General features: G+C 44.3%; 4 protein-coding genes across 4 annotated transcripts; 3 read left to right on the forward strand and 1 right to left on the reverse strand.

Moving 5' to 3' along the window:
• Positions 1 to 548: 548 nt before the first annotated feature.
• On the reverse strand, positions 549 to 3,788 carry CORC01_00637 (uncharacterized protein; the record flags this gene model as incomplete). Its single annotated transcript, XM_022612294.1, has 3 exons — positions 549 to 1,775; positions 1,877 to 2,418; positions 2,504 to 3,788. 3 exons carry the CDS (start codon positions 3,786 to 3,788, stop codon positions 549 to 551), a joined length of 3,054 nt encoding a protein of 1,017 aa, XP_022481433.1.
• A 551-nt stretch (positions 3,789 to 4,339) lies between these two features.
• Positions 4,340 to 5,332, forward strand: CORC01_00638 (uncharacterized protein; the record flags this gene model as incomplete). Its single annotated transcript, XM_022612295.1, has 1 exon — positions 4,340 to 5,332. The coding sequence occupies one exon, from the start codon at positions 4,340 to 4,342 to the stop codon at positions 5,330 to 5,332; it is 993 nt and encodes a 330-aa protein (XP_022481434.1).
• A 1,015-nt stretch (positions 5,333 to 6,347) lies between these two features.
• Positions 6,348 to 8,270, forward strand: CORC01_00639 (uncharacterized protein; the record flags this gene model as incomplete). The annotated part of the gene is made up of 3 exons (XM_022612296.1): positions 6,348 to 6,400; positions 6,487 to 6,775; positions 6,897 to 8,270. 3 exons carry the CDS (start codon positions 6,348 to 6,350, stop codon positions 8,268 to 8,270), a joined length of 1,716 nt encoding a protein of 571 aa, XP_022481435.1.
• A 72-nt stretch (positions 8,271 to 8,342) lies between these two features.
• On the forward strand, positions 8,343 to 13,041 carry CORC01_00640 (uncharacterized protein; the record flags this gene model as incomplete). The annotated part of the gene is made up of 3 exons (XM_022612297.1): positions 8,343 to 12,393; positions 12,469 to 12,810; positions 12,872 to 13,041. 3 exons carry the CDS (start codon positions 8,343 to 8,345, stop codon positions 13,039 to 13,041), a joined length of 4,563 nt encoding a protein of 1,520 aa, XP_022481436.1.
• Positions 13,042 to 19,464: the final 6,423 nt, after the last annotated feature.

Raw genomic sequence — 19,464 nt, forward strand, 5'->3', positions numbered from 1 at the left:
TTGATCCACAATATGGTGGTTCCTTAGTACTCACTAATGGCAAATTTGCTAAGGTCGAGACTTTAGATGCGCAAAGGGTGTTACCTAAGCGCGTGTTAGTATCCGTACCACAGGGTTACTAGTTCGAACCGTAGTTTTAAGGAGTAACTAAGGGTTGATTAATTATGTATTAATTTTCTATATTGGTTAAAAAAGAGAGGTTTTAATTGTAAATCAGCCGGCTAGTTAGAAGTTGAGATAGCGAACCGTTAGTGTTCCTGACGCTTGCCCCGACTCGAGGTCGAATTAGACTTCTAATCTGACAGAGAGGTCTAGCTAGCTACAGGTGTGGAGGTGACGTCAAGGTGTAGCTGAGGCGGAGCCTGCTGACTAATCACAAATGACACAAAAGTTGCCCTAAGCAATTTCAATGTTTATACATAATTCCAAACCGTCCTTGTCTATCCGAGATGTAAGCTTCGAGACGCTGGGCATCGCGTCTTTAAACGATGTTTTCTTTTCTCTCTTTCTGGGTTTAACAATGCCAGACGTAAGCTAAGCCGGTCCACTTAGTCTTCCGGGACGCCTCCCGGGAAGACACGTTTTATCAAGCTGTCCGGTACAAGGTTGTTTACGATATTCCTGAGACGGGCTACTTTGCCCTCCTCACTCATGTTCAAGGTGTCCGGGCCGTACAGAACACTAGAGGGCCGGACAAAGCGGCCAATGTTACTGTTGATACCACCGGCCTCCCTCCCCGGCTCGGGCGCTAGACGTTCAAAAATGCCTTTCATCCCTTCTGGGCTTTTCGCCACCCGGAGCGCCTTTCGGGCGAGATCGTCAACGTCGTCGTAAGTGAAGGCATCTAAGACCCTGAACGAGTACAAGACCAGTGCCGCCAGCCCGGCGGCGTAAGCTGTAGCGAAGGAGCTGCCCCGCACTAGCTCGCGGCGCGAACTCTCGATGTCGTGGCCAGGGAGTAAGAACTCGGAGAACTGGTGGATGTTGTCGTCGACGACATGGCCGGCCCTCGTCGCCGAGCTGATCTTGATGACGTTGTTTAGCCCCACTGGTGAGCGGCTGGAGGCATCCTTGTTGGGGCCCAGGTCGGGAAGGGAGCCGAACAGAACCGCCTTGTGGCTATCCACCGCCTCCTTGACGAGCTTCTCAAACTCGGTCTTGTCCGGGTCCTTGTTGTCGTGGCGCATCTCATAGGTCCAGCTCATGGAGATGACATCGGCACCCAGGTCCAGTGCCCATCTGAGCGCCTTGACGCAGGACGAAATCGTGAACGCGTGGCTCTTCTCCGATACATGCGAGTCGTCGAGGCGGGCGATGTACAGCTCAGCCACAGAGCATATATCGCGCACGCAGACAGCCATCTCGGTGCCGTGCGGGGAGGGTCCGACGAAGTACTCTTGGCCGTCGGCGCGGAACGACCATCCGCTCTGCACCCCGTTGAGGTCCGCCAGCCTGGCGCCGTCATCCAAGATGGCAACCTTGGCCTTGGGCGCTGGCTTGCCGCCCTCTATCGAAGCCGCATTGCCCAAGTTCGTGATGAACTGCTTGTAAGCCTTGAGCTCCTCGATCCATTCTTCCCGCTTCGGCCTAGCGGATAAGGTGGGTCCTGGGCCGGCTGTCGCCGCAACGGTGAGGAATGTTTCAGACCCATCCGCACCGCCTTGGCCGTGATACATTACCTGGATGTCGCTTTCCTTGAGGCGGAGGCAATGCTTGGTTAGCCTTGTCTTGAAAGTCGTTTCATACTTGACACAATCATCCTTGTCCCTTGGGTTCTAGTAGCGCCTTAGAGTTAGTGGTACAGGGCAGTACAACCGCTGATGCAAACAGCTTTGCATATGCTTCCTGGGTCACAGCTGTGGCGAGGATTACCAACCTTTGAGTAGATATTAACGACGAGCTTCTCCAACTCGGTCAGCTTGGCCAAGCCAGACCGGCAGCTCCAGCCTTGAAGTACGGCTATATTTCCATAAGAAAAGAGGTGGACCTCGCGGGCTCGTGGGACTGCCGCAACAATGGTTCCAACATGCATGTCAAACTTCTGCCACTTCCAAACCTCAACTCCGAAATCCCGCTCCAGTTGGGGACCTTGGAGGGCCGCTCGGATGGCCGCGTCGGTGTGCGGCTCTGGGCCGCTGTCGTCGATCTCGAGTGTCATGATCTTGCGCACCTTGCACTCATCCCACAACCAGTCAAAAATTCCGACGTACGGGTCGGGGAACGCGCCTAACGTGTCTGGTTCCGGACGCTGTTCCCTCTTGGACCGGTAGAGTTCGGCTCCGTTGGGCTTCCAGTTGGGGAGACGCACAAACTCCAGGACTGTCTCCAGTTGCATGCCAGATTTGCTCGTTACCATCTTGACGTAGACCTCATCAATGATTGCGGACTCTCCCGTCAGGTCAAGAAAGAGCTTTTTCTCTGCCCAAGACACTGCGTTAGCCAAGCACCTGGTCACGATCTCGCGCCCACTAGTCGTTGCTAAGTGGGTTGGTGTTGCGCCTACCGGTTTCACCATGGCCATAAAGCAAGCTCCTCTTCATAGCCTTAAGCTTATCTGGGCTGATGGGATCCAAACCCTCCCCACTGTAGCGGATGCATTCGACCTTGATGAGATTCCGTACGTCGTCGACCCGCTGTCGGTCTGCTGATTTCCTCAGCTCTCCTAAGCGACAGTAGACATTCTTCTTCTCCCCATCATGGGTCCCGTACTCAAAGAATATGGATGCCGGAGAACGCTGCACCAGCGCCTCGATGACATTGTATTGCAGGTCATAGTCGATCGAAGTTTTGTCGAATAGACCCACTGCCAACTGCAACAAGTTGTAGCCATCTGAATTAGTAGCTGTGGTAAAGGCGTCGTTAGGAGAAAGTTCCAAAATATTCCGGAAGCTCTGGAGCTTGATCGCCTGCGCATTCTCCTGTTCAGTGTCGAACCTATTCTCATCAAGGAGCGATTCCAAGACCTCACATGCCAGTTTGGGAATGTCAAGCACTCCTTTTAAGGAGCGCCGCAGCTCCTTGTCCCGGTCTAGCAACGTTTCAACATTGATTTTAGTGTGAAGGCACGCCCGTGGTCTGCCCGAGGCCTGTACGTCGTCCTGGGCTTCCGGGGTAGTGATGTTGTGTACGGCGACGGCCGTGACTTCAGAGACCTCATCATCCTTGTTGGGAGCTGCCTCTCTCAGAGGGCGGAAATTCATCAGCGCTAGAGAGACGTCCCATAATGGGCAAACCTCACAGGGGCTTGGATTGGCGCCGTGCGCCTCGAGAATCTTACGCGTGGTTTCTGGGACGACGATATTAAAGATGAGGAAAACCAGGTCGGGCAGCGTCTTTGCCGCCTTGATGATTGGCAAGACGTTCCATTCGTTTTCCGAAGCAAGCAGATCGGGTCTCTCGAGTACGAGACTCGCAAGTTCGCCTTTTGCATCGTGGGGAATCTCGCCAGTCAGTGTGACCAAGAGGTTATGGAAGAAGTTGGTCTTGTTATTACTGCCGGTCGTCTCGAAAAGCGACTGGGGCCAGTTGCGTTCATTCTCGACAGTCGGCTGCTCTTCACCCCCATTCGACCACCTGTCAAGGATCTGATCGTGATATATTTGCGTCCTCTTTTTCCGGGAGTTCCGCTGCTCGAGTCCGTCGTCGGAGTAAGGATTGTGATCTTCTTTCCCTGGAGGCAATCCGCCGCGTGACTTCTTCCGTTGTTTTTCCAAACCCTTGGGCGGCAGACCGTTCGTTGGCGTTGCTGGTTGATTCGCCCGGAAGGCCTTTGTGTTCGGCTGAGTCATGATTGCTGGGTGTACGTCTGGTGTAGCGTGAGGCGATAATCTCCCTTGGTTTGAGATGTCTTGATTTTTGACGTAGTGAACCCGGGGCCCAAACACTAGCGATCAGGCTGGGAAATTCCCTCTGTCTTGATCCTTTATCGAATCCAGCAGTGGCCTTATTGTTGCCTCACCTCTATGTGGAAGGTGCAGGTGCGGAGGTCAGATGCCAGCACCGATTGGGTGGTGCATGTTTAATAATACCTTACCTTACCTACCTACCTCATTCGATCCTCAGTCGGTAAGGTAGGTAGGTACCTTAGGTAGGTACCCAGGCCCTCAGGTACTGGTACTGTCTAGATACATGTACAGTTCCTCTTTCCGATCTTGGGCACCCGACAGAAACATACTTTGCTCGATTGGCTATTGAAGATGGGGCCGAAGAAACGATAAATAGGTGCACTTCAGCGCCAGATCTTGTCTATCGGGTCCTTGCTATGCAACATTCCAGCATCTTGCCTCGCCTCATCATAAGGTAAGCCCTTCATCATCTTATCGTCAACTGATACTGCGCCATGGCTGCTCCCTCAGCGAGTTTCGGCGCCACAGCTGCTCCTACCGTTGTCCTGGGCAGTGGTAACGAGGAGAATGATCCGTTTGCATTCACGCCAATCCAGCTCACTACGGTGACAGAGCAACGCGGCATGCATCAGAAGAACTCGGGGCCTGATGAGGTGCAGAGACCTGACATTCTTGACGATTTGTGCCTCGGTCTACTCTTGCAGGCGCGCGTGGACCGCGTCATCCACGGCCGCGCCGCAGAGTCGGGCCCCCAAGCCACGCTGGTGGTGTTTGGTTTCCGGTTTCACGGCCTCCATGGCAACCGGCGGTTCAAGAGCGCGACCATTACCGTCGTTTTCGAGGACGAGAAAGAACGCGGCGCCGACTACGATCCCAAAGTGGTAGCGCTTTGGCCAAATGGCGACTTCACCCTTGGCGAAGCCACTGCAGTGCAGGTTGAAGACACGGCAGCGGGCGAGGTCGGGGGTAATGTCGATATACCGGCCGGCGCGCCAGTCGTCACGGTTGGGGCGCACTTTGTCCGCTCCTGGGAGAAGAAAAAGTTGTTCAGCCGGAAGCGCAGTTCGAAATTAACTGGCTCCATCTTCTTAGACTTCTCTGTCCGGGAACATGGGCCGTCAAACGCCGTTCTCCTGACGCTATCCGAAGACGATGCGGCGGCAACCAGCGTCGTGGCAGAGTTTCGGGCAGCGGTGTTGCTGGAGCGCAAGAACGACACAGATGTCTTCACGGCAAAGGTGAAGATGACGGGCAAGGCCGATTTCCTGCACAAAGCCACCCGGACCGTCCGGGACGTCACGCCCTTTGCTCCCGCCAACGACCCTGTCCGGTTCAAGCCGGGCATCCAATATTTGCGACCGCCCACTGGGAGCACTGCCATTGGGGGAAATCTTTCGGCAAAGATTGCAGACACCGAGCTGAGCGCAGACAAACTTGAGGGGCTCGCGGGGTTGCTGAGTACAACCGCTCTCACGGTTGCAGCCTAACAGCCTCGTCCTCGACCGCCTTGTCCTCAACCGCCCACGAGCAGGCATCCAATTATCGCCCGAGTCGGCTCACCAACTCGAATTTATATTGTTACACATGGTATGCAAAGGTGGCGTGACCGATCGTAAATCCAGCCATTACCAGCCCTTACTGCTTTGTTGTTGTGTGTGTGATTTGCTGTTGGCGATGAACCATACCGCCCATCCTGCGCCTGCTCATCCCGAGTCCGCCCGAAAATGCGCACATGTATGCAAGCGGTCCTTCTTGTGATCAGCGTCTTTGATGCAAGAGACGTGATCTATTTTGGCATTGGTTGGAGTGGTGGAAAAGAAAACTTGGCACTTGCAGGGATCGTCACAGTTCCTCGCGTCAAGTACTTGGCAACTCGAGCTATCTAGGTATCATCCCGATCTCACTTTTTTAATTTATAGATGAGGCTATTGAAGGAAATGTAAACCTGGATGAGGAGAAGGTTCAATTATCGACCTTGGTAATCTCGACGTTGATTTTAGAAAGTATTAATTAGTAATTAGTGGATGTTGTAAGCGTGTTATACATGGATATGCAATATTGAGGAAGGTAATTGGCCCTTAGGAGGGATAGGAGTAGGTGCAGGAGTACCTTATGCACCATGCAAGCGGTCCCATTCAATAAGGAATATTGGATGTCTCGGGACAGGGAGGGCAGGTACAATGCACCAACACCCAATGTACCTCGAGCAGGAACGGAACTTACGGATGGCGCGAATGGAAGGTGCAATCTTTGTCTCGCAGAAAGTCGAGTGATTTGAGTCCTTAGGTCAAAAGTCTTTTGCGGATTCTGCTTCTCAGCACCGTGACTACCCTCCCTCCTCCTAGCCAAAACCTGTAGAGGACGAGACGCTATGTGCGGCTTTGCTTCACACAATTTTCTATCGACCTTCCTGTCTCTCGCCCGGCTTGCCTGCACATGTGCACACGTACGCTTTGGAGATAGGCGAGCTAAACGTTGCTGAACTGTGCATCGTTGGCCATTATGTCGCGTCCTTCCAACATCCCGTCGGGAGGTGATGCAAGGCCGGTTTGCAAGTATGTCAGTCGAATATCTCTTCGCATCCAGACTCCCCCTGATCTAGCGGTCGATTCCAAGGTCTAACCTTGGATGTCTGGTCTAGGATATTCATGGTTGGCTTTCCGACAACGCTGCCGGATTCTACCCTCAGCACCGTGGTGGACATGGTCGGTCACCTCGTGCCAGACGCGTCTGTCGTTCCATACGAGCTTTTGGACCCCAGCGAGAATGTCAACGCTGAATCAGACGGACGTGGCACTGGCATCTCCCTGCCGTTGGATTGGATCTTCACCGAAGCCAGATGCCTTCTTGAAACGATGCAGAAAAGTGCCTCCAAGCAAGAGGAGATAATTTTGTCTGGGTACGGACTTGGTGGCATTGTCGCAAAGCAGGTATGTACCCGCAGGACCCTGGGACATAGATCTCCTGCACAAGTTCAGGTGATGGAATGGCGCTGACAGGACGTTATCACAGGCAGTCGTGACAGCTAACACGAAGCCGACTTTCTATCAGCTGGCCTCCCAAATCTCTTCGCTCATTTTTTTCGACGTGCCACACGAGTCCGCCAGCCATCAACCATGGGAAGGCTTGTTAGTCAACCTCGTCAAGACTACACCATCGGTGAAGCTCCAGAACAGCCTGTATAGCACTGTATCCCGACTCGCACGTCGCGTTGCGGAGCTGTCCACCTCCTTCTCCAAGTTTGAGCCCAAGTACCGCATTATGAATGTGTTCCCACATCACGCTCATGAGTCGACAGCACCAATGAGGGCGTCAGTCGAAGAATCCTCAAGTTGGCTCAACAGCCTGCGCCGCGCTGTCCAGTGGCCCGGGACGGCCCAGATCGGAAGCTGTAAGGTGGATGATATTCCCAGCCTGCGACTTCTCAGGACGTGTTTCACGCCAACTTGGGACACCAGAAGTGTCGACCCAAGCCCACCTCCGCACAGGCTGGCATATTTTGATGCGTTGAAAACGCTCTCTCCCTCGACACGCATCATCTACGAGAATATGGCCCCGGATGCGGTGGATACAATGGGGACCCTCAAAGCCGTTTACGATAAAGAGTTCCAGCAATGCAAGTTCTCAGCGGTCCGGGGAGGCATTGTGTATGTCACGGCGCCTGACGGCCGGGGAAGGTCAGCTGTGGTCAAGCTGCTGTCACGGCACCTGCAAGCTCAAGCGTCTCTCGTCGTGATTGACAATTTCCCCGGGCAGTTGAGCGACGCGGAGCACCCCACTGCCTTCTACAGCTTGATGGTCTCGACCTTGCACCACATCCTATCCCAGAAGCCAAGCCTCCTTACTCGGCCCGTGCAGATGCTGATGAACGAGCTGCTTCAGAGGGACGCCTGGGCCGAGGGCGCGGTCCAGAACCTGCTTTCAGTGCTGTTTGCATCTTGTGACGCAGACTTTCTTATCGTTGTTCACGATTATGGGTTCCCCCTCTGGCCGGACGTGGCTAGGAAGTGGTGGTCCGGCCTCGTGGATGAGTCGAGGGAGACGCGCCGGTCGGGCGCTTCCATTTGCACCCTCCTCGTGAGCGGCACGGGGCTACAGAATGACAAGCACCATGCTGGGAGGAACCTTCATCGGCTTGACTTGACAGAGAACTACGAGCAGAAAAAGGCCGACTTTATTCGCAAGGAGTGCGCCCGAATCCTCGCCGAGATTGGATCTGCGAGTTCGGGCTTCTTGCGGGGCGCGCGCGGAATACACATCCAAAACGAGATCGTAACCAGAGTGCTGAGCATCCCCGGGTCCTTTGGCGAGATCGGCCGCTATCTTGACCACCTTCTGCGAGGCTTGACTCTGAGCACCCCGAGGGCTATTCTCCGAAGAATCGGTCCGATCCCCGAGACGACAAACGAGTTCTACTGCGGCTAGATTGCCGCCGTCCTGCATGGCATGGATAAAGAGCTGCTGTCCTGGACGACAGCAGTTTTCTCATGGATTTTCATGTCGATCCGGCCGCTGCAGGCCCAAGAGCTTGCAGAGGCCGTGGCCATCAATCTAAATCAGGGACAACCGGTGGCAATGGACGAGGCAATCACGCTGGATATTGAGAGAGACATCCACAGAAACCTTGCCGGCCTTCTCAGTGTCGAGAATGGCTACGTCCGCATAGCCAGCCCCACGGCCAGGGCGGCACTCGGCGCCTCCGGCACCAGCGGTCTGAAACTTTTGGGAGATGATGAGCTGGTCCTCCGATGCCTGCGTTACCTCTCCACGGCGCTCGGCCAGCAACCTGCCCGACGCGCTGCCGGGACTGCCTTCGTCGACTACGCTGTCCGCTCCTGGCCGGCTCACTTTTTGAGGATTGTCAAGCCCGGAGAATACCTCTGCACAGAGGTAGCTAAATTTCTGGGAAGCTCGCCCGCGGCCAACCGGTGGTTTCGGCTGTACACAGCAAGTAACGACGACTCGCAGCCCCTGAGCTACCTGCAAGACCATGCGTGCCAATCCACCCGCGACGATACCGAAGACGTGCTTGGCCTGAAACCAGCTGAGATGGCTGGCCACGCTGGCCTTTGGCCCATGGTGTCGTTTCTGCTGGTCGAGGACGATGGCAGCGCTCATGATGGCAGCAGCCTCCCAAAGATGCAAGTAAGGCGCGGCGGCTTGGAGCGCCAGATAGTTTTCTTCGACGAAAATCGCTCCAAGCTCTATCTCGAATGCGCCATTGCTTCCGACGACGTGCAGGCCGTGAGAGATATGGTTGATGGACTGGACGAGAAGACCATCGACTCTTACTGCCCTCTGCACCTGGCCGCCTTCATGGGAAGCCCGGACATGGTCCTGATGCTCCTTGAAAGGGAGACCGTTCGGCAATCGAGCAGGAATACCGATAAAAGGGGTCGAACCGCTCTCCACGTGGCCGCTCTTGGCGGGCGACGCGAAATACTCGAGCTTCTGCAGGGGCCGCTAGTGGAGGGTAACATAGACATCTACAACCATAGAGACAAGAACTGGGACACACCCCTGCTCCTGGCGACGCAAGCCGGCAACGTAGCTGCGGCCAAGCTCTTGATTGACCTTTCCGAGAGGCAAGGGGTCTGGATTGACGATATGAGAGGAAGGTACCCTGCCCACTACGCGATCGAAAGCTGCCCGCAGCTCCTCGAGGACCTTCTTGCCGGCAGCACAGTTACTAAGCTCATCAAGGGAGACCAAGATGGGCTAACGCTATTGCACCTCGCCGCGCGCTCCGGTAGCATCGACGCGGTCAAGACCATTCTAGAGGCTGCGCTGGCGCTGGTCGAGGGCTCCGCGGAGATGGACCCGGGCCTCAGCTCGACCTATCGACGGCAAACTGAGCGGCTCTTCGTGATGCTGTCAGAAATCGGAGGACTGCTCCAACGTGCAGCTGAGAAGTCACCGAGATCGACGCGGGAATCGGCTTTCGCGAGCACCAGTGGCGACGAGCCTGGTCGATTCACCTTGCCGCGGACTCTGCGGGAATGGGGTGGACATTCTACCTTGCTTCTTTACCCTATAATGCGTGAACTGCCGACACTAGAGTGCGAAACGGCCAAGAATCGTGAGAAAGTGCTATTAAACCTCCCGTCGACGTTCAACGAATTATTGGATCACGAACCCGAGCCTTCACGGAGTAAATTGCGGACGCTCTATTCTATCGTACCCCGGTCTATGATCGACGATGTCCTCACCAAGCTGGTAAATATCTTTTCTAGAATCAATCCTTCAACGTTCGGGAGGGTGATGCTAGTCACGGACCACGAAGGCAGACTCCCAGTACACCACGCAGCCGAGAATGGCCAACGCGAGGTTCTAGAGCTACTAATCCGGGAGATGAACGGGTTCTTGGAGGGCTGGGGTGACTTGATGAGAAAATATAGAGACTCGAGTGGCAACGCCCCCGGAGACCTTGCTGCTGGGCGAGGTCACATCGACGTCCTCGATGCGTTGTATCCCGGCGAAACTCCAATCGACTGCTCCCTCCTGGCAGCGGCAGCTGGCGCCGGACAGCTCCTGGTCGTCGAGTACCTCCTACAACGCGGCATGCACCCAGACGGTGAACCCGCATCCGGCCGCACGCCGCTGGGCCTGGCCTCGGCCAGGGGGTTTATTCAGGTCGTCCACTCGTTACTTCGGTGTGGAGCTGACGTCAATCTCACCAGCCAAGGCCGAAAGACTCCCCTTTACCTAGCCGTACAGCACAAGAGGCACGAGGTAGTGGAGATTCTGCTCGTCCCGGGGGACGGCGCCGGGGGAGGGGCGCCTACGTCGGACATCGTGGTGGACACCCCCGACTCGTCTCGACAGACGCCGCTCCATGTGGCCGCATCGGCTGGGGATAAGAGTCTCATAGAGCTACTACTACATCGGGGAGCAAACGTCGAGTCGCGCTCGGCTCAGCGTCAGACACCACTACACCTCGCCGTCCGAGCTGGGATGCGGCAAGCAGCACACCTCTTGGTCTTCAAACACGGCGCGAGCCTCACAACACTCGACCAGGACGACAAACACCCCGTGGGGTACGCCGTCGACCGTCGGGATGCTCCAATGGTGCGAGCTCTGCTTCTCTCCACCCCCAACGGCATAGAAAGTGGCGATATTAGCTCCCGCTACCCCTTGGAGTTTCAACGCCGCGATCTTATAACGGCAGTCGAGAGGTCGGCTTTAGAAGTCGTCGATTTCCTGTTGACAAGATACCCCCTGGCCGCGCAACCCCTGGATATCACCCAAGGACCCTCAGACTCTTTGCTGCACATCGCGGCTCGAGGCTCTAACGCAGATATGGTTAACCAGCTCCTGAGCTTTGAACTGAGTGCCAACTTGGCTGGAAGCGACGGCAGGACACCTCTGCACGTTGCGGCTGCCTCCGGAAACGTGGACGCGGTCAAGGCTCTCCTGGAAGCGGAGGCGGACCTCTCGAGGACTGACAAAGAGGGAAAGACACCGCTTCTACTCGCATGCGTTGGTGAGAAGGACGCTCCCGAGACCTGCGAGGCCCTCCTCGACGGTGGGGCTGCGGTCAACGATGAGGGGCAATTCGGGAGAACGCCTCTGTTCCAAGCGTCGTATCATGGCCGAGGCGATGTCGTCCGGGTCCTGCTAGATCAACGTTGCGGTGCGGACGTAAACTGGCGGGACGGAGACTCGTGGTCGAGTTTGCACGCGGCGGCGGATAACTCTGACGTCTGCCAAAAGTTGGTTACGGCAGGAGCAGACATCAATTACCAAAAGGCGGACGGTTGGAACCCCCTTCATATGGCTTGCTCTTGGGATCGTCCAGAAGTCGTAAGGTGTCTCCTGGAGAACGGAGCGAAGGCGAACCTCCTGAGCCACAGCGGCAAAGCACCGCTGCACTTAGCTGTCCTGAATGATGCGCAAAGCACTGTGGACGTCATGCTGGACCACGGGCGCGCCAGCCCTGACGGCGATAATGCGACACAGCGGCCTGATGACGGTAGCGTAGTAGATGTTCGGGCCAGGACCGCCGACGGTTTATCCTGCTTAGACCTCGCTACCAGCGCCCGCATGCTCGAGACCCTTTTGAAAGCAGCTGACTGGGACTACCAAGATCTCGCGCGTTCATATTGGAAACTCATCGAGCAAGACAGAATGGACTGCCTGAAACCGCTGATCGAAAAGGAAGGCCGTCTCTTGGACGCCAGTCGGCTCAATGGGGATGACGGATCTCCTCATATTACCCTCGACGAAGGGCACATAGTTTTACGACTATTCCATCTTGCCATCGACTGCGATGACGAGGACCTGTGGGGTACTCTTGTGAAGCTTGATGCAAGGAGCAAAGTCCCAAGCGATACTCATGACGAGGATGGGTGGACTTTGGACGACTACATCCACCAAGCGCAACCCCGAACAGACTACATTCAGGAGTCGGACAGAGTCCCAGTTCGAGGTATCACACAGCACCCGGGAGCCGTTATTTTTCCACAGGTCTGGGCTGAGGACAGCAGCTACGGATCCCCAACAGAGCGGATGGACATCGAGGAAAACGGGTTGGTGGTTGAATTTGAGAGTGAGTGATTGTGTCCCCCGGTGCTTCCTACTGCCTCGACTTCTCATCTTGCTGAACCTCAAGCCGCCAAAATAGAGAATGTCCAAGCCGTCTGTCTCCGGTCAGACCACCCTTTCCCGCCTCGAGAGACGGGTGGCTCGCCGTCCCCGTATTTCGAACTTGCTATCCAGGCCGGCGGAACCGACGATGACGCCATCGTCACTATCGGCTTCTGCAGTGAATTCTCCAACATGACGGCTGCCAACACGGGTTGGAGAAAATTGTCCGTTGGTTATCACAGCGACGACGGTGGACTCTTTGAACAGTCAGGATCGAAAAAGGGGCGGTATAAAGCCTATAGACCCGGGAGCACGGTCGGCTGTGGGATCGACTACGCCAAAGGGAAATATTTCTTTACGCTGGACGGCGATATCATCAGTAAGGCCGTCCCACCCGCTTCCCGAGCCGCATTGCCAGTGACACAGCTGAAAGGTCGCAGTCGAGAAAAAGTCCAGTCTCATCTATCGTAAAATATATCCCTGCCTCAGCCACAGGGACGGCAAAGCTAGAGTGCGTATTAACTTTGGGTCCGAAGAGTTCAAGTGGACTGCGGCGGCTTCGGATGAGGAAACGGTCGAGGTAGACACGCCGCAGGCTGTGGTCACTTGAATATTCACGATCCGCCAAGCGAGCCAACGGGAACATGGTCCACAGATACATGTATGTGTGTGTTAAGTGCTCTACCCTCGGAGGCTGAAATGAAAGCCTTCCAGGTTCGACCACGTGACCTTAAAACAACTTATCTAAAGTAAGTAGTTCAAGAGTCCTAGTTATTACACTTTAAAAGTGTAAGATCGCTAGTAAAGTCCTTGTACGAAAAACCTAATTCTATAGAGCTAGGCTTCCATTCGAGGACTTCTCACGTTGTACGGCTTAGATTAGGTCTCATGAAACCAAGCAGCGGGCTCAACACCCCCTTTCCACCGCGACACGTCAAGGAGTACTCGCAGGATGACGAAGTTAGCGTAGATGGCAACGATGAAAACTTGATGGAATCCATTTTGGCAATCGCATGTACAGCTAGTCTCAACTCTCGAAGAAACAATCTAAACGGCAATGTGAAGGAAGCAAGCTAACGATCTGGAAAGAATAGAATGAATGTACTGCCTAAAGACAAGCTGACTATCTAGTCTATCTAGTCTCTCTATAGTGTGTATAATAAAGAGAGAAGTCTAGCTAGCTATAGGCTGGAGGTGACGTTAAGGTGTAGCTAAGGTAGAACTTACTGACTAATTATATATAATAATCCTTTTTTAAAAATAAAATAACGTCCTCGTTACGTTTATTAATATGGCTTATTAATCCTTTTAAGCGTACGTAATTACTATTATATTCTTTTAATATTATTATATTTTTTATTATTATATTTATTATTATTATATTTATTATTATTATATTTATATCCGTTATTATTTTAATTAAATATATTATTTATAATATTTTATAAATCGGTGGTTAGGGTTTCGGATTAATAAGCGTTATCGTCGGACTTAAGTTTAATATTAATTAATAGTTTATTAATGATTATGGGGATATTATAATTAATTAGGTTTTTATCGCCGAAGTTCTTAATTAAAAAGCTTTATTCTTTTTCTTTTTTAATAATTTCTTTATTTTTAGCGTTTAGGTCGTTTAATATAGTAATAGTATTATAAAATATAGTTTTTTTATTAAATTTAATATTAAATAAGGCGTTATAATAAATTAGGTTAATATTACGTATAGCGGTTTAAGTATTTATAATAATAAAAAGGGTATCGATTAATTAAGTATTATTTTTAATAAAGATATTCGGAGTATCGCTATTACGAATTTAAACTATTATATAAAGAATAATAGGATTATAACGAATTTACATTAAAAATAAAATATTAAAGTTAATGATAAAGGTAAAAATGTTTTTAATACGATAAGTAAAGCGTATTTAGAATTCTCGGTCGTAAAATCGTTTATAATAGCCTTTCGTTTTATAAAAACGATATTTTTTAGGAGTTTTATTATACTTATTTTTAAAGTGTTTATTACGTCCGTATTAAATATAAATTTTATTAAAGCCTTTTATACCGTATTTAATATTTATTTAGGTATTATATAAAAAATAATAATTAAAAAAGTCGACGATATAATTAATCTTTTTTTTATTAGTAATTTTAAAAGTGCTTTTTGTATTCTTAAATTATTTTTTAATTAAAAGGACGGTAATTATTATATTTTAAATATAATTAATTATAACGGCTATATAAATAGGTTTAGCAATAAAGCCTTAACCGTTTATTTAAATAATATTATAAATAACGATATTTATTTTAGCGCTTATTAAATCGTTAATTATACGGAATTAAATTTTATTACGTATAATATTATTAAAATAAAAGGTTTTTTATATATTTATATATTTAATAAGTTACATAGTATATAAAATTATAATTATAAAAATATTTTAAATATTATAGCTTTTAAGGGTAGTGAAAAAAGTAAATAAAAAACTTTTGCTAAAGACGGTAAAGATAAATTAAAAGACTTAATTATAATTAGCGTTATTAATATAGGAAAAACTTAAAATATTTTTATTTCTTTTATAAATATTAATAATAAAGGAGTTAATAAAGCTTTTAGAGCGGAAAATATTATTTTTAATAGTTACGAAATAAGAAATATTTTTGTTATAGTAGTATACGATACGTATTTTATTATTATATAAGGTTTTGTTAGCTTATTTTATAATTATATTATAATTATAACGGTTAATTAAAATTTTATAATTTAAAACGCTAGTTTTTTTAAAACGGCGTAAAAAGGATATAATATATTAAAGTCTAAAGGTTAAGAGCTAGTATAAACTAAGTTCGCCTTAGCCGTATACTTATATTCTTATAAATATTAATTTAAATTAGTAAGTGTTTTTAATAATAATAACTTATTTTAAATCGTTAAATACGATTAGGATTTAAAATTATATTTTAAGTAAATGACCGGCTTTATTAATAAAAATAACGGCGGGGTTTTATTTACTAATATCTTATTATTTAAGCTTTAATATACGAACGAGCTATTTTAAAACGATTAATATTCTTATAATAATATTAATTTTAATTAGGGTTTAAGTAAAAAATCGGTATATATAACTAATAAGTTCTATATAAATATTTTTATTTAATTAATTTTTTTAATAAAGTTCGCGGAATTTAAAGAAGCTTTTTAACTCTTAAATAAGCTTAAGGGTATAAGATATAATTAAATCTTAACGTAATAATAGATTGTTTTTTTAGCTAATTAGATAAGTATTATAAAAAGCTATTTCGATTTATTTATTAACGTTTTAAAAACGGGGTTTAATAATTTTATTAGCATTAAGATAAATACGGCTTATTAATATATTAATTATACATCGAATAAAGTATATACGGATAACGATAGCGTATTAAAAAATAGCGGATATAAGTTTAAAAATAGCGTCGTCGTATAATTCGTTTAAATATATATATTATATTATTTTAAAATAAACGTTTTTATATAATTTAATAATAAGCTTAATACTAAAGGTGGTTTTTTTTAAACTAAAGTTATTTACGTATATAGTAATAAAGTTCTTAATATTTTTTAATAATATATTTAAGACTATATAAAGGGAGATTTAGTTTACGATTTTAAGGATTTTAAAGACGTAGTTTTTAAAAAAAAAGAAAGTCTTTATTATATTTATAATTATATTAGTTATAATAAATTTTATCATAAGTTTTTATATTTTACTTTTTATAATAATAATATCCGTAGTCGTTATAATTTAAATAGCGTTTATTTTAAAATAAATAGTAATTAAGTTAGGTTCGTATTTAATAATAAATTCGATACGATTCGTAATATTACGGTTATTATTAACCGTAGATTAGATATTCTTTTTTATTTTAATTTCGTATAAGTTATAATATATAAATAAGCGAAGGAAGTTAATTAGTTATCCGAACTTAATAAGGGTTTATATAATAAAATAAAATAAGGAAGTGTTTATATTTTAAAAAGCTTTAATATAGGTAATAGCCTATTTAAAAAGGGTTACGTTATATAAATAGTTAAATAGGATATTTTTAAGTTTTTTAAAAATATTCTAAGCTATTTCGTTAATATTTATGAAAATAAAATAAAAATTATTAAAATATTTAGTAGCGATAAGGATTCGAATAGAGTTATTTTAAAATTTATTAAGAATATTAAGATTCTTTTTTATATATTAAAGAATCGGTATTAAAAAAGCGGACGCGATTTAAATAATTATAAAAGTATTATATTATTCGGTAGCCGAGTCCTTATTATTTTCCGTTTATATTATTTTTTAAATATAATATAATTTACCGGCTTTTTTAATAAAGTATTTAATAATACGAAGTTTAAATTTATTAAAATCGTTTTTATTTATTAATATATTGCGAATATAAAGAAAAAGTTAATTAAAAATAAAGCGGTATAATTAATTAATCTTTAAGATTAAATAGCGTTCTTTATTAGTAATAGTAATAACTATAAAATACTTTTTAAATATATTATTAGGAATAACCTTTATTATATTTTTTAATTTAAACGGAGCGCTTATATAAAAAGAAAAGTCTTAAAAATTAAACAGTAAAGGCTTTTTTTAATAAAGTAAGTAAGATTTTTAACTTTTTTATAAAAGATAATTAAAAGCTAAGTATATAAGACGTATTATTATAAAATATAATATAAACGGCGTTAAGAGTAAAAAAGCGCGCGTTATTTAATTTAATAATTTTTTAATTAAGTTATTTAAGGTTAGTTATATTAAAGAAATATACGTTTACATTTACTTATAAATTTTTAAAGGTTAAAATAATAATATTAAATTTATAAACGAGATTAATAAAATAGTTAGAGAAAATATCTTGATTTTTTATTATAAAGAGGGTAATAAATAGTAAGTTATTATTATGATTAAAAAGATTATTATATTATACATTAAGGAGTTAAGTAATACGAGCTTTTTTTTTTTTATATTTAGGGTCCGAAGGGATAAAATCTATTTTATATATTTAATAAAGACGGAGGTTAATTTTTAAATCGAGGTTTAAAAAATCGCGGATATAAAATTCTTTAATATAATCGTTAGGTCTAAGGCGTATTATTTAAGTAAGGTTATTTTAGTAAATTAGTTTAATAATAGGTATATTAAAGAGAGTTTTAATTAAAATTTTTATTAAAATAGCGGTGTAATAGTTATTATAAAGTTTATAAATATATTAAATATGAATAAATAAAAGGAGCGTAGCCGGATAGACGAACGAGATAAATATTTTAATTAAAGCGGTTTAGCTATTAACGGATTAATATATTAAATCGGTATAACCTTAAGTTTTATTATTAACGTTAATAATAATTAATATTTTAATAGATTCGAAGCGCGATATATTAAGTTTTAAAATAGTAATAAAGCGTTATTTATTTAATAAAAAAATACCAATATTATTATAAAAGGCGATAAAAAAAATAAAGTTTTTACCGGGCTAAGAGTTTATTAATTAAACTTATTTTTTATTTATATAGTTAAATTTGTAATTATTTTAATCGCCGGTGCTAATAAAAACGTTAGCTTAGCTAGTAAATTCGGTTAAAATATCGTATTTATTATTAAATTTAGTTTTATTAAGGTTAATAATATTTAAAATAATCGTGCGTTTTTTTTTAAAAATAGGCTTATCGACGTATTAATTATAAAAAAGTATTAAATCGTATATACGAATATTATTAATATTAATAAAAATAAAAAGCGTATTTAATATAATTTCATTAGCTTTATTAAAAATATAAATCGATTAAAAAATAATAAATAAGTTTTACGTATTTTTTTTAAAGTTAGATTCGGTAGGAGCGATTAGCTCGTCTTAAGTTATAAAAGAGACGGGCTTTTAAAACTTATTTAAAGAGCGGTGTTTTATAATAAGTAATATATTAAAGGAAATATAAATAAGTAGTAGAGAAACGTTAATATTATATATTTTAAATAATAAATAAAAAAAAATAAAAGTTAATAAGATATAAAAAGCGTTAGATTTATAAAGAACGCGTTTTAAAAATAGTTATATAAAAAAATTTATAAAAAAGAGAAAAAAAAGAGTTAAATTATAAAAAGAATATTTGTAAAGTAGCTATTAAAGTAAATATTTTTAAGGGAAGGTAATTATAAAAAATAGTTAAAAAAGGAAGGAACTAAGTGAAATAAATTTAATTTATAATAAGGGTATTATAATAAGAATTTTTTTAATAATTAAAGTCGTTAATAACCGTTAAAAAATACCTATAATTAACTTTTTTTAATTAAAAAATAATATAATACGGGGTATAATAAAATATAACGTCGACTTTTTAATTATTATATCGTATATAATATAATACTATGGCTTATATCGCCGAAGTTATTATATTAAGTTAATATAATAAAAAATAGTATTTTTTAATAAGTTAAGGTACGTTTTATTTAATAGTATAGGAGTAATATTAAATTAATTCGGGATATTTAAATTATTTAATAAGGTAATAAAGTTGTTTTCGGCGGGATTCGTAATTTATAATTAATTTAATAATATATTTTTTTTATTTTTTTTATATAATTAGTCTGGGTAATAGTAAGGGTTTATAAAAAGGATCGGATTAAACGGGTTCGATATATTTAATAAATATATTAGGATATTAACGGAGTTATAAAGGGAGTTTAATACGAAGTTTAAAAAGGTTAATAACGTATTCGATTTCGAAAAGGCCTTTTTTAATATAAGAGAACTTAGTCTAACTATCAAGGTAATATCCGGATTCGCTTTTTTTAATTAGTTTAATATAAATAAGGTCGCCGACCTTAATATTAAATAGCGTTATTACGACCTAACACGTATTACTAAACTAGGGCCCTGCCCCACAGGACCTATGGCGGCTATTATACTATATATATAGTAATAAGAACTTAGACGGCCTCCCTTAGGACGGAAGAACTATAGATAAGTTATATAATTACGATTATATAATAAGATA

Source organism: Colletotrichum orchidophilum, assembly GCF_001831195.1.
Source record: "Colletotrichum orchidophilum strain IMI 309357 chromosome Unknown Scaffold_3.1, whole genome shotgun sequence".
In the NCBI taxonomy this organism is placed as follows: Eukaryota; Fungi; Ascomycota; class Sordariomycetes; order Glomerellales; family Glomerellaceae; genus Colletotrichum; species Colletotrichum orchidophilum.